General features: G+C 42.2%; 1 protein-coding gene across 3 annotated transcripts in view; it reads right to left on the minus strand.

Moving 5' to 3' along the window:
• Positions 1 to 14,120, minus strand: part of PDS5A (PDS5 cohesin associated factor A) — a 170,230-nt gene that overhangs the window by 80,487 nt on the left and 75,623 nt on the right. For all 3 annotated transcript variants that reach the window (XM_054030065.1, XM_054030066.1, XM_054030067.1), the window contains exons 7-9: positions 12,443 to 12,523; positions 9,891 to 10,031; positions 2,863 to 2,978 (exon numbers count right to left, since the gene is read on the minus strand). In XM_054030065.1, the coding sequence (XP_053886040.1) occupies positions 2,863 to 2,978; positions 9,891 to 10,031; positions 12,443 to 12,523 (338 nt within the window). The remainder of the gene's footprint in view (positions 1 to 2,862; positions 2,979 to 9,890; positions 10,032 to 12,442; positions 12,524 to 14,120) is intronic.

The raw sequence follows: 14,120 nt of genomic DNA on the forward strand, positions 1-14,120 counted from the left end.
GTCTTGTGTCCATTTGGTCAGAAAACAGCCCTGTCAAACGGGAGGTCCTGAATAGAGGCCTGCATCTGCTGGGACAGGCCGGCAGTCTGGAGCCTGGAACTGCGCTGCATGACCACCGCCAAAGGCAACCACTCTGGTAGCTGAATTGGCCGCCCAGGCCATCTGGAGGGAGCACCGAGCTGCCACGGTACCTTCCTCCACCAGAGCCCCAAATTCCTGGGCCACCTCCTGGGACACAGAGTCCTTAAACTTAAGGAGAGAATCCCACAAGTTAGAATTCCAGCGCCCCAAGAGGGCCTGATGGTTCGCCACCCGAAACTGGAGACTGGCCATTGAATAAATCTTGCATCCAAATAGGTGCGGTCTCTTGGTCTCTTTATTCTTTGGGGGTGGAACTGGCCAGGCCCTGTTGGTCCTTTTCACTGGCTGCCGATATGATTGACGACCCGGGGGCGGGTGGGTGTGTAAGTATTCAAATCTCTTAGCGGGGACAAAATACTTCTTTTCCGCCCTCTTGGAAGTGAGCAGGATGGAGGGCGGGGCAATATTCAGGACCCCCTCGTGCACCAGGAGTGCGATCTGTGCTGGGGTGGACGCCGAGAGCAGGTTGAACAATGTGTCCACCAACTCTGCCATTTCCTCCGCTTTGAGCTCCATGTTAGTGGCCACCCAGCAGAGCAGCGCCTGATGCTCCTTGAAGTCATCCAGTGGACTAGCCCTGGAGGGCCCCACCACTGCCTCGTCCGGAGAGGAGGAGGATGACTGGACCACGGGGGGAGGGCCTGGGGCATCGTCACCCACCGGAGAGGGAGGTCTCAGGGTGGGCTCTGGTTCCTCCACCACCATGCTGCTGCCTAGGCGAGGGGTTAAACTCCCTCTCTGTACTGGAGAATTCCTCCTCCTCCGATGACCAGGGCGGGGACATCGAGGCCTAGGTCTGGCGGCTAACTGTCGCCGCAGGTGACTGGTGCTGGGAACAGTCTGACCAGTTCGAGGAGTAGGGAGAGCGGCGCTGAGCTGGGGAGCATCCCCGAAGTCTCAGTGACATTGACCATCGGCACGAAAACGACTAGTGCTGACTGTGGGATGAGGGGCGTCTCTTTCTGGGTGAGTCCTCGTGCAAGGGTGGAGACCAGGAGCGCAGCATCAACGATCCATAACGGTGAACCAGTGACCTGTGCTGATGCGGAGACCAAAGGCGTGGCAACACAAGGCTCTGTCTTGGTTCCAGAGACCAACGGCGCTCGCTTGTCTTGTGCAAGGCCCTCATGGCGGGCTTGCCCTCACGAGGAGCCTTAGCAGGTTCCATCACCGCACACAGCACCAATTGCGGTGGGAGCGCTTCTTGCTCTCTGGTCACCAGAAATTGAGAGTGCGTCAGCTGCACCATCAGCCTGGGTCCCTAGAGTCGGTGGTGGGTCCCTGCGGAAGGGTGGTACTCCCTTGGGCAGAGCCCCGGTGTAGCTCCAGTGTGCGCGGGCGGCCCGAGCAGGGTGCTTTGCCCAATGCCCCTTGATCTGGCTTGCTCGGCATCAGGTCCCTCTTCTTAGCCTTCTTCTTAGGTACCAGCAAAGGGGACCAGTGGCGGGGGTGTGCTGCGCACCGAAGCTGAAGTACTGGGCATTGTATTTGGCCAGGCCGGCTCCGAGGCTGGACAAAGAGCGGTCTCCATGAGGAGGGCCCTCAAGGGAATTTTGTGTTCTTTCTGTGTCCTGGGACGAAAGTTCTTACAGATGCAACACTTCTCTTTTATGTCAGATTCCCCCAGGCACTTCAAACAGCTACCATGCAGGTCACTAACAGGCATAAGCCTGTTGTAGTCAGAATAGGTCTTAAACCGGGAGACTGGGGCAAAGTCCCCACCAAGACCCTTACTGACTAACTACAGTACTTAACAGGTATTTAACTAAACTATCTACAAACAAAACTATTTACAGCTGGAACACACAGTTCAGAGTAGGAGCAAAAAACCGCTGACCACTTGCGAAGCAAGGGAAAGAGGTACTCTGACTGTCCACCTGGGAGGGCGTAGGACTGGCGGCACCTGACATACTGATGCATGAACGCAGCGCTGCAGAGGGTGCCACAGATGTCCCTACAGATTCTGCTAAGGCAAAAGTCTCCGACAACTGTGCATGTGGGCACGCACAGGAAGGAATCGACATGAGCAAACACTCGAAGAAGAACAGATGTTTTCAGAGAATTATCCACAATGACTCCCAGGTCTCTTTCTTGAGTGGTAACAGCTAATTTAGACCCCATCATTTTGTATGTATAGTTGGGATTATGTTTTCCAACATGCATTACTTTATCAACACTAAATTTTATCTGCCATTTTGTTATCCAGTCACCCAGTTTTGTGAAATCCCTTTGTAGCTTTTCATTCTGCTTTGGACTTAACGATCTTGAGTCATTTTGTAATGTCTGCAAAATTTGCCAACTCGCTATTTACCCTTCTTTCCAGATCATCTATGACTATATGTTGAACAGCACTGGTCCCAGTACTGCTCCCTGGAGGACAAGGCTATTAACTTCTCTCCGTTCTGAAAACTGACTACTTATTCCTATCTTTTGTTTCTTGTCTTTTAACCAATTACTGATCCAAGAGAGGACCTTCCCTATTATCCTATGACAGCTTAGTATGCTTAAAATCCTTTAGTTAGGGACTTTGTCAAAGGCTTTCTGAAAGTTCAAATACAATACATAACAAATCTTCCCGCCCAAATAAAAAAAACAAATTAACTATAGCTTTTGAAAACAGAGAAATGCTGGAAAAAAGTGTTTCTTATTAACAGCACTATTAGGAATACTTAGCAATTGTAAAGAATACAAATTCTGAAGTCGGTCTGTATGTCTTCTCACCGTCCAAGAAAGCATTGCCAAAGAGGACGATTTTGTGTTGCCAGATCAGAATCTTTAGAGCCAAATAGTTTAGCTAGAAGTCGAACAACAGCCAAACGCTCTTCTCCATCATTACTCTAAACCAAAAAGAAATAGATAAACCGTTAAATCATTAACTGTTCAAATGCAACTATAAAGGAAATTATGACTTCTCATATTTGTACTGGTTACAATACAGAATTCTTCTTTCCCCTCACCCTTCCATCCCCTCACAACAAGTTACCGTGTTAAAATATTTATTTTAATTTAATTAAATAAAATTTCTGATAAATGAAATTTAAAGAGTTGGAGGTTAGCAGTGTTAAAATTAGGCATTAATCTGTTTTTCATTGTTAATGTCACTTGGTTATTTTGTACTTTATGAAGATTTTAATAATATAGATTATAGTAATGAATTACAAACATAGGTTATAGGTTTATCATATAGCTGGAATCCAGACCTCTCTGAATATGTCCTACACAATGACTTCTTATATCAGCGTGAGTAATATACTCAGAAAGATCACACTTCAGTAAGGTACTTAAGCACATGCCTAATTTTATCCATGTAAGGCAGTCCATTTGAAGTAATTAGGACTACTCATTCTTAAAGTTAGGCATGTGCTGAAGTACCTTCCTGAATAAGAGACAAAAAACGGTAAACAGACTAACTGGTAGAGAACATTAAAAAATATATATATATCAACAAATCTGTAAATTTTTTCCAAAAGTAAAATATTACATTTTTAAGCACTAAAAAAAAAAAAAACAAAAAAAAACTGCACTTTTAGACTGGTATTACCCAATAGCAAAATTTGACAGATTATACAACTCCACTAACACTCTGGAGAGTCTCATCCAGTCAGCTTCAGCCATATGGATGGTAGCCATAAAGCAAGCAAGGTGGTTTTCAATTATCTGAAATTGAAATTTGTTTTTCAAGCAAAAAATAAGATTGTCTCTTTGCTCTATAATGGTACTCTGATTTTCTTTAACTCTAGTCACATAACATTAGGACCATCAGACAAAAATAACAGCAAACACACTGTTACCTATTAAACAAACATATAAAAGTCATTGGATGGATAGCTGTCCAAACAAGTAATCTTTCATTTAGAAAGAAAAATACACATGCAGTAGTTTGTGTACTACATAACTCCAGTAATTTTAAAATGTCCTTTTTATAGTCAACGATGTAGTTTATTTTTATTTTAAAATGTATTTTAACAAATATAATGTGGAAAAGTTTGAGACATTTATTAAGTTAAATGTTGACGTGAAACAGATGTTTATTATCAAAGCGGGAGATATTTAGGCTGCAATTTTCAAAGGGAAGTTAGGTATCAAAATCCTATTGAAAATCATTAGAAGCTCGCTGCTTATTCTCTGACTATCATTATTTAATGTTTATTTCCAGTTGTACCCACAATGGGGTAGGTGCTTTCCAAACACATAAAAGAAACCACACCACCTACCCTAAGGTGCTCACAATTTCAACACAGACAAATTTGATGTCAACAATTAAAAAAACAGGATGAATAAGCTATTCCCCAGCTGTTACTCAGGATTTTCATAAGTCAGGTAACTTTCTAACTGGTTATAAGACTGATAAGTAACTTAGAAATACTTGTCTGCTACAAAAATTTTGTTAACATACCATATACTTTATATCGGTTTTCCCTACCCTTGGTCTACTTATCAGCCCACTTTCTCCACACACTTTTCCTCCATATAGTAAAGTTAAACTGCAAGTTCTTACTGACTACGCTAAATGAAAAGTCCTTGCTCACAAAGAGCAAATTCTCTACCTATCCAGTTCCACGGAAAATTTTGCATACTGCTCTTGAAAAAGTCTTCTTATGCTCAGTTAGATAAAACAAAAATAAATTAGTATTAACTAGCTAGACTATTATAGTTGAAAAGCAAGGTTACTTACCTTATAGTAATGAGTTGTTAAAGATGTGCAGTTCCTATCTGTATTGCACTCTGGGTACATATGCGTCCTATGCCCCTAAGGCAGGAAGATTCTTGCAGTATCCTTTGATCTGCACCTGTGCTCTTCCTCTCCAATCCATGGGCAGAAGTGGTGGTGTGGACCAACCACCTCTCCAGTTCACTCTCTACTGTGAATCAAGTCTATGATCCGAAGCAGAGGGGAAGGAGAGCAGGTAGTGGAATACAGATAGGACATACACATCTCTAACAACTCCAGTTACTACAAGGCAAGTAATCTTTCTTCTTCTAGTACTGGTCCCTATGTGTATTCCACTGAGGGTGATTGATAAGCAATACTCATGATGGAGGATAGATGACTGCAGGACCCAAAGGATGCGTCAACTGAGGAGTCTTGCACCAGGACACTGTCTCGTGTAAGAATAGAACTCCACATGGCTGTTTTACATATGTCAAGGTGAGGCACCTCCTGAAGCAAAGCTACCAAAGTGGCTTTTGCTCTGAAGGAGTGGCTTGCTCCTCCACTGTACAGAGTGTATCAGATATCTGGTAACAGAGCAAGATGCAGCCCAAAATCCACTCAGCTATCTCTTGGCTTTTCATGCATTCTGCCAGGACCACAAATAGCCTAGGTAATCTCCTAAAGGCTTTTGTTCTCTGAAGACAGAAAGCCAACGCCCAATGCAAGTCCATATCTGCTTCTCATTGGTGGTCTGAGGCACAGGAAAAAACACAGGTAAACATACAGTCTAATTCATATAGAAGTCCAAGATTACACTGGTGATGAACTTAAGGTGCAGTCTCCATGAAACCTTATCCATATGGAAAATGGTACTTCGTGCATAGGCCACAAGGGCCACAGGTTCGCCTAGCTTTCTAGCCGAAGTGATGGCCACCAAGAAGGCTACCTTCATAGATAAATGGGAAAATAAGCAAGTTGCTAATGCTTAAAACAATGTTTAAATGTTTAAAACAAATAAAAGGAAGTTCTTCTTCACGCAGCGCACAGTCAACTTGTAGAACTCCTTACCTGAGAAGGTTGTGAAGGCTAGGACTACAACAGAGTTTAAAAGAGAACTGGATAAATTCATGGTGGTTAAGTCCATTAATGGCTATTAGCCAGGACGGGTAAGGAATGGTGTCCCTAGCCTCTGTCTGTCAGAGGATGGAGATGGATGGCAGGAGAGAGATCACTTGATCATTGCCTGTTAGGTTCACTCCCTCTGGGGCACCTGGCATTGGCCACTGTCGGTAGACAGGATACTGGGCTAGATGGACCTTTGGTCTGACCCGGTACGGCCTTTCTTACGTTCTTCAAATGGTAGCTTAGTTAGAGCTGAAAGGACCAAGTTGAAATCCCATGTCAGAGCAGGTCTAGTTACTGGAGGGAAAGTTCTGAGCAAACTTTTCAGGGAGCTAAGGTAAAGACCAGCAGTTTTCTAGGTGAATAGTCAGTCTAAAATAGTGGGAATGTCCATCTCCTCTGAAGATATTTGGTGACACTGAGCCCAAATAGAGAATCTTTTCCACTCAACTAAGTAATACCTTCTGGTGGATTCCTTCCTGCAATGAGAAGCTTTAACAGCTGTTGGATATTTCTGTTACAAGTTTGACACCCATCCACTAAGCTGTGAGTAGCTTCAGATTTGGATGCCTGATCTTGCCCTTGTCCTGTGTGAGGTGGTCTGAGAAAGACTGGTGGACAAGATGAAAGAAAGAGAAGGAGGGGGAACCAGAACTGTCTTGGGGACTTGGGAGTGATGAGGATAATCACTATTTTGTCCTGCTAGGTTTTCCTGAGAATTTGAGGTAAGAACAAGAGTGGGAGAATGGCTTCCATCAAATTTCTCATCCCTTGGAGTTCTGACTGTGTGTTCCCCTGGAGCAGTACATTGTGCATTTCTAGTTCTGTAATGCAAACAGATTCAAAGAGGGAGATATCCCGATTGCAGGAATATGTCTTTCACTACTGAGTTGTGGATCTCCCATTCATGTTCCATGGAGAATTATCTGTTGAGACTGTCCGCTAGGGTATTCTGTATTCCCAGAAGATGAACTACTACTAAGGTAATCTGATGACAAATACACCAGCTGCATAGGCCACTATGCCAAGTGGCATAGATCTTGATCCCCCTTGCTTGTTTACATATAACACATTTGTCATATTGTCTAACAGCACCTTAATACGTGGGTATGAATGAATAATATTGCATCGCTTGCAGGCCTTTCAGACTGCTCTCAGTTTCAGAAGATTTATACATCCTGGACTTGCATGTTCCCTGAGCTATGTGTTCATCCAGATGAGCACCACAGCCTACAAAGGAGATATCCATAATTAATGTCTTCTCAGGAGGTGGTGGAGTGAAAGGAACTACACAGACCTGTTCCTTGTCCTGCCACTAAGCTAGACAGTCTCATACCCTGGGAGGAAACATAAATAATTTGTCCATACTGTGCCTGCTTGGCACGTATACCATTTTCTTGTAGACTGTGAAGTCAGAGCCTCCTCAATGGTGTCATATAGATGCAAGAAGTTACGTGACCTGGAGGATAAGGCATGACCGAATCCATGTTTGGGGGCTCTTTCTGAGCCAGTTGATCAGAATGTTCACAGATTGAAACCTGTCCACAGGGAGGTAAGTTTTGCCCATGATCACATCTACAGTATCTTTAATGAAATCTAATGGTCTGTATTGGAGCTAAAATGGACTTTTCTACATTCATGCAGATTCCTAGTGATGTTCAAAGATTGATCAGAGATGAGGTTCATGCACCTCCCAATGAGACTTTCCCATCAATAATCTACGTATGGACAGATTACAGAACTGCTGCGCCAGAAGTGTGCTGCCATTACTGAAAGCACCTTTGTAAACATTATAGGTGCTGCTGCCAGACCAAAGGAAAGCATTTTATACTGATAGTGGTTTGCACCCATCATGGTGTAGGATTATACAAAGAGTTAAATTTAGTTTGGCTAAAGAAAATATATGCTTTGCAGTTTGTGTAAAATGTGTTTAGCAGTCACGGAAAGGCCCTGAAAGATGGCATGCTAAACTGAAAACACTGGATTTAATTGAAAAATGGAACCTGTAAGGTAACTGATAAGATAGGAGAAAAATCTTTGAGAAGAGGCCCCAATTATATGGGGTGGTTATAAATGGTTTTAGCAAAAAAAGGAATTCACAAAGCAGTGACTATAGTCTTGTAGGGTCTAATAGATAAGATATAAAAGAGTAAGTTCTTAGATGGTTCGGTGCTAGTGTCTGCTTATCCAAGCTGGAGCCAGTAATGACAGTCCTTCTTTCATATCAGAATAGCCCAATAAACAAAACGTGGGCTCCATCTCAAAGGTGGTGCCGTCGGAATCATCAATGAGGAAATAGCCTGACTGGTAGAGGGAGTAGGAGACTGGCTTCTTTCATAAACTTTGTGGACTGACAATGTCTGGATTTCCCTTGTAAAGACTGGTTCTGATAAGATGGGAGATTCCAGATCTGGCAGGATGATGATGTCCTCCACAGTGGTACCATGTGGAGTCCTCTCTCTTGTCAATGCCGATGGTATATGGGATGGTCATCTGTCCTTCACCAGTAATGGAGATCATATTGGTCTAGGCTCATGTCTCTCTTTGCGCGTAACCAGTGGGCCTGCTTCTGGCCAATGTGGAGATGATCTCAGTCTTTGAAGCCTGTGGGTTGGTACCATGACCTCAATGAGCTTTCGAGCTTCTTGGATGCTAAGAGTCATCTGATCTCGCGGGTGTAGGGCAGTGGTTTTCAACTGGGGGTCCGCCAAACACAGGGGGTCTGCAGACTATTTCTAAGGGGTCTGCAAGCTCCAGGTCGTGTTTCTTAAGTCTAAACTTCCATGCTTGATGGGTTCAGGGCAGGAAGGAGCAAGAGATACTGCATTTAGAGGACATATGAGCTATTTTAAGGCATTAGAGGCACCTTTGGTTGACATCACTAACCGGGAGTAGGAGACAATTCTTGAAGCCCAGAATCCTGGGCATAACTGGAGTCCCATACTGGGAAGGGAGGGATCCCTGGAGGTGGGGAAGAGGGTTGCCCAAAATCTAACTCAATGGTTCCCAAACTTTTTCATGCCACAATCCCCTTTGGGCTCACCTCTGCTAACGGAACCACCCAGGCTCTGAGAGGTGGCAGATTTGAAAATTAACAGCACAAATAACCATTTTTAGATCATCCCACTACTCCACACAAGGCAATAACATGATCCTCATTGTATATTAAAAGTTACAAATAGAGTTGCCACCTCCGAGGCACAGAAAAACTGGTCACTGGTCATGCCCTGCTACCCCCACCTGACCCTCCTCTTCCCCTCTCAGGTGCCTCCCACCCACCAGCTGCATGCCCCCCAACCCGTGAGCCCCTACACCCACTTCCTCCCAGGGGCCTTCTTGAGGAAGAGATAGCCCTCTTGAAGTCACCTAGAGACAGGAGTGCTTGTTCTCTGCCTGCCCCCTCCCCACCATGAGCCTCTATACCCATGACTCTCCAACTACCAGGAGCCTCAGAGCTGGAGGAAGTCTCCTCAAGGTCTGTCCCACCCCTTATACTCTCTAATCAGAGCATGAGGGGAGCAAGAGCACAGGCGTGGACCAACAGACACCATTAGCAAGAATCTTCTGGTCTGAGGTGCAATGAGCATATACATACCAACAGTGAAATACACATAGGGACCAACACTTAAAAAAGAACCCCAAATACAAATACTTATGACATTCACATCAATACCAAGTGAGTTCATCATTATTGTTATTACAGTATATACAGAAGAAAATAATGTGTGTTTTTTTGTTTTTTTGTTTTTTTTAAAGAAAGACCTTCAGGTTTTCCATTTTAACAAGTCTGTACATAATTCTATCTATCCCCTTTATTTGATCAAATTAAAATAACAGCCGTATAATGCAAAGTGTAAAAGTGCTGGTGTTCAAGTTATCAACTGAAATAATGAAATAGTTCTTAAATCTGTGGCTCCCAACGTCATACTCCTGATTTTCTTGTATTAAATTCAAGAACTTCACTGTATCCTACCTTCAGTTTGAACTCAAGCTGTGGCATGACGGACAGCAATAAATGAGGATCTATGGCAAACAGCTCTTGTATCAGATCAAATACATGTTCTGACAAGTCACTTACTGAAGATTTTCCCAGTACCAGAACCTGGTTAAAAAACTAAAACACACACAAGCACAAAACAAACAAACAAAAATGCTGTTATTCTTTGCAGACTTTTCCCATTCATTGAAGTTTTATGGTTTTTTAAAGTATTCTACTGATTGTGTACTACATACACTAATTCTAACACAATGGGACCAATAATGCACCCATTATTAAATCAGTAGGCGTTTGCCTGCAATGGTACGGTTTTGGGCCCAGAAAGTCTAAAAAAATCAGTATTTTTATTACAATTCAATTTATCTGACTTTCATAATTAATTAATTAATGAGAATCTGGTACATTAAAAAGCAAATGCCTATGATAAAACAAACAACCATAACATTCCATAACCTAATAAAACTAAAAATCAATATGCAGCTAAGTAACTGATAACTTAAAATTCATGATCATCCATCAAAATTTCATTAAAAAAGGTTAAGGAATCAACTGGTGTAGTTGATTTTTTTTCTTCCTAATTTTCATAGCCAAGCATGCAAAAGTATTGAAACAAGCCAAAGGACTTTATCAGCTTCTACTCATTCTTAAATAATTGCATGGTGTTATAGTGTTGTCAACACTCATGAGTTTATCATGGGTCTTGTGATATTTGGTGTTTTTCTTAAATCCCATCTCCTGGAGTCAGGTTATGTAAGAATTTTGTTTTTAAATTTCTAGCCCTCATGATTGCTTGGGAAGGGGAAGGAAACTTGAACCCTAAGTGCTGAAAAACCAAGAGGCAGATAAAAAGAACCCAAATTTTATTATTTTTAAAAATCTCTTTTTTTTTTTTTTTTTTAATGTTTGGGGTTGGCAATACTGATTACATAATCTTATTATATACATACTAAACAGAATTAACTGTTTTAGATTAAACCACAACTAATCAGAAAAAATAAGATAGAAGTCATTTCATTTCTCTGTCGCAGGTTCTACATCTGTAAAATGTGGCTAATGCTTACATACCTCGCAGTGCTGCTACAGGATTAGTCAATATTTGTAAAACACTCAGAAGGGGGAAATTAGTGTTACCAGGCATCTGCTTTTCGACCAGAATGCCCGGTCGAAAAGGGACCCTGGTAGCTCCAGTCAGCACTGTTGACCAGTCAGTTTAAAGTCCAGTCAGTGGCGCAGCAGGGCTAAGGCAGGCTCCCTACCTGCCCTGGCTCTGCACGGTTCCTGGCAGCAGCTGGCAGGGTGCCCAGAGGTTCCACATGCTGTCCCTGCCTTGAGTGCCAACTCCACAGTTCCCAGCCAATGGGAGCTGCGGAGTCAGCGCTCGGGGCAGGGGAAGCACGCAGAGCCTCCCTGGCCGCCCCCGCACCTAGGGGTCCACAGGGACATGCCAGCCGCTGCAGGAGCCGCCTGAGGTAAACGATGCTGGGAGCCCATGCCCCAACCACCTGCCCCAGCCCTGAGCCCCCTCCCGCACCTTGAACTCCCTCCCACACCCAACCCCTTGCCCCAGCCCTGAGCCCCCTCCCGTACCCAAACTACCTTCCAGAGCCTGTTTCCCGCACCCCATCCTGTACTCTGAACCCCTTGGCCCCAGCCCAGAGCCCCCTCCTGCACCCCAAGCCCCTCAGCCCCAGACCCACCCCAGAGCCTGCACCCCCAGCCGGAGCCCTTACCCCCTCATCAAACACCCTAACCCATGTCCCAGCCCTGAGCCCCCTCCTGCACCCCAAACCCTCATTCCCAGCCCCATCCCAGGGCCCGCACCCCCTGCCGTAGCCCTCACCTCCTCCTGCCCCAGCCCAGTGAAAATGAGCAAGTGAGCCAGGGTGGGGGAGAGCGAGCGACGAAGGGGCGGGGCAAGGGTGTTCGGTTTTCTGCAATCAGAAAGTCAGCAACCCTAGGGGAAATGCTGCAAGTGCTAATAGAGTATTTCTACTAAGAATAAAAAAAGACTGCCTAAACTGTGTTGCATTTCCCCAGACTTTTTTGAAGCATCAATATCTTAAACATGTACAGCATATTAAAATAAGTAAAAAAATCAGTTTTATACATGTAAGCCTAAAACTAGGCACTAAATAAAAAAAATTCAGATTTTCAAAACGTATGGAGCATTCACAACTGCCTTGATTTAAATATAAGTCTTGGGTGCTTGGTACATTTGAAAGTCAGGCCACTTGTCTTTTTACAATGTGGAGTTAGATACTTAACTTTATGCAGGTAGGTCTAAAGTTAACTGATTTCTTCACTTATTAGGCTTCTAAAAGCATCAAACTCCTAAATCTATTTCTTTAACATGGAAATTAATAGATAGCAACTTTTTTTTTTTAAACATTTACCTTAATTTGAAAATAAGGATAATATTTTGTGATTGTGTTACAAAATGTACTTATTATAGTACTGACTGCTTCAAACAAACAATTAGTAGGTACCTGGAGTTATATAGAGAGTATATTAATTCATATGTTACATACATTGGCGATACATGGTTCAATAGTCTGGACAGTCCTTTTCAACAAGACTTTTGCAAGATCAAATGCTTGTTTATTAAGGTTCTGGAATAAAGAAAGGAGAAAAATCAAACTTAAAAGGGATACAGTTTACTTTAAAAGGCATCTTTTAATTTTTTTTCTTTTAACCAAAACCATGAACTAACATGTTTTTAGAAAGGGGTTTTATAAAGCCAACCTTCTTATTCTCAAAACTACCAAAACTCCATAATGGTAATTTAATTACGCAGCTCCAGACTTAGAATATGCTAAAAACATTTCAGACACTTCAAAATAGAACTTAACCAGAAGCTAAACACCCCTCACCCCTCCATTAAGAACTCGCCATACTTGTAATTGAGTGTAGTTGCCATGCTTAATATTGGATTAATTTTTTTTCCATTTCATGTCCTTCCCACTTTGGTAACTAACAAACACCAAATTAGCCATATGGTGGAAAACTGTTCTAGCATAAAATCTTAAGGCTGTGTTTTGAGCACTTAATTTTCAAGTGCACACTTGTGGTAAAATTCAACTTTGTGAAGAGGATCAGCCTTGTACAAGTCTTTCGCAGAGGGATAATTTTCAACCTTGTAAACCTGCAAGGATTTTTCTACAGGGCATGTTCCAAATTATTATAATTCTATACTCAAAATATTTTCAAATTTAGCAAAGGCACTATACCCCTCAGTTTCCATGATAAGCTGAAATTTTCAAAGTTCACCTTTGAGTTGAGTTTAGGCTTGAAAAATTTCAGGGCCAAAGGAGACTACTTGCAAAATTTAAAAAAGTGAGTAAAAAATTTTAACCTACCTAGACCCCATACAAAGAGTTTTGTTAACTTAGATGTAAAGGGATACTCTCTATATGAAAATCATTAGCCTGAAAATTGTGACCTGTTACAAAAAACACCTGTAACTGAAAGACTTAGCAAAACACTCTATTTTACACCATTCTTTTACATTTGTTTACTGAGTATTTGACAGCACTTGCGTCTATTCAGGTTCACTGTTCCCCAATGAAGTCAGTCCCTCCCTAACTCCAGAAACCCTATAAAAATCAACAGAAGAGATGAAACACCCTTATATCTGTAAAGATTGTTTTTCAATCAAATTGATAGCATCCCTTCAATTCTAAGAATTGGACACACACACACTCCAATGTACAATCTTACAATGCCTCATTGTCACTAAACTACGAAATAATCTTAGCATCCCTAGAGATTATACACTAGAGAAGGGAAAAGCAATATAAAATTTATTACTCAAAAAATCTTACTTTATCAAAAAACAAATTTCTACTATATAGTTACATTACAAACTTAAAAATATATTGATCTGCTACACATTATACAGTTAAAACCATAGTGTGCTTTCTCCTATTTTCAGAGCAACTGAATGTATGTGGGCCCAGCATATATCACCTTGATAGTCAGTGAATCACCATTAATGATGTAAGAGCTCATTTAAAAAAAAAAAAAAGATTAACTACTTTGCACTCTTGAAATGATTTATCACATTTATATTTATTAAGTCTTCTTTACTGATTAAGGAAGAATAAAACTGGAAGCAATGTAGGAACAGCACTATACTTCATGCTCAGGTATAAATATATTTGTATCCCATTTTTTCTGCAGTGTTGTCCTATTTAATTTATTTGCTTT

This window comes from Malaclemys terrapin, chromosome 5, assembly GCF_027887155.1.
Source record: "Malaclemys terrapin pileata isolate rMalTer1 chromosome 5, rMalTer1.hap1, whole genome shotgun sequence".
Classification (NCBI taxonomy): domain Eukaryota; kingdom Metazoa; phylum Chordata; order Testudines; family Emydidae; genus Malaclemys; species Malaclemys terrapin.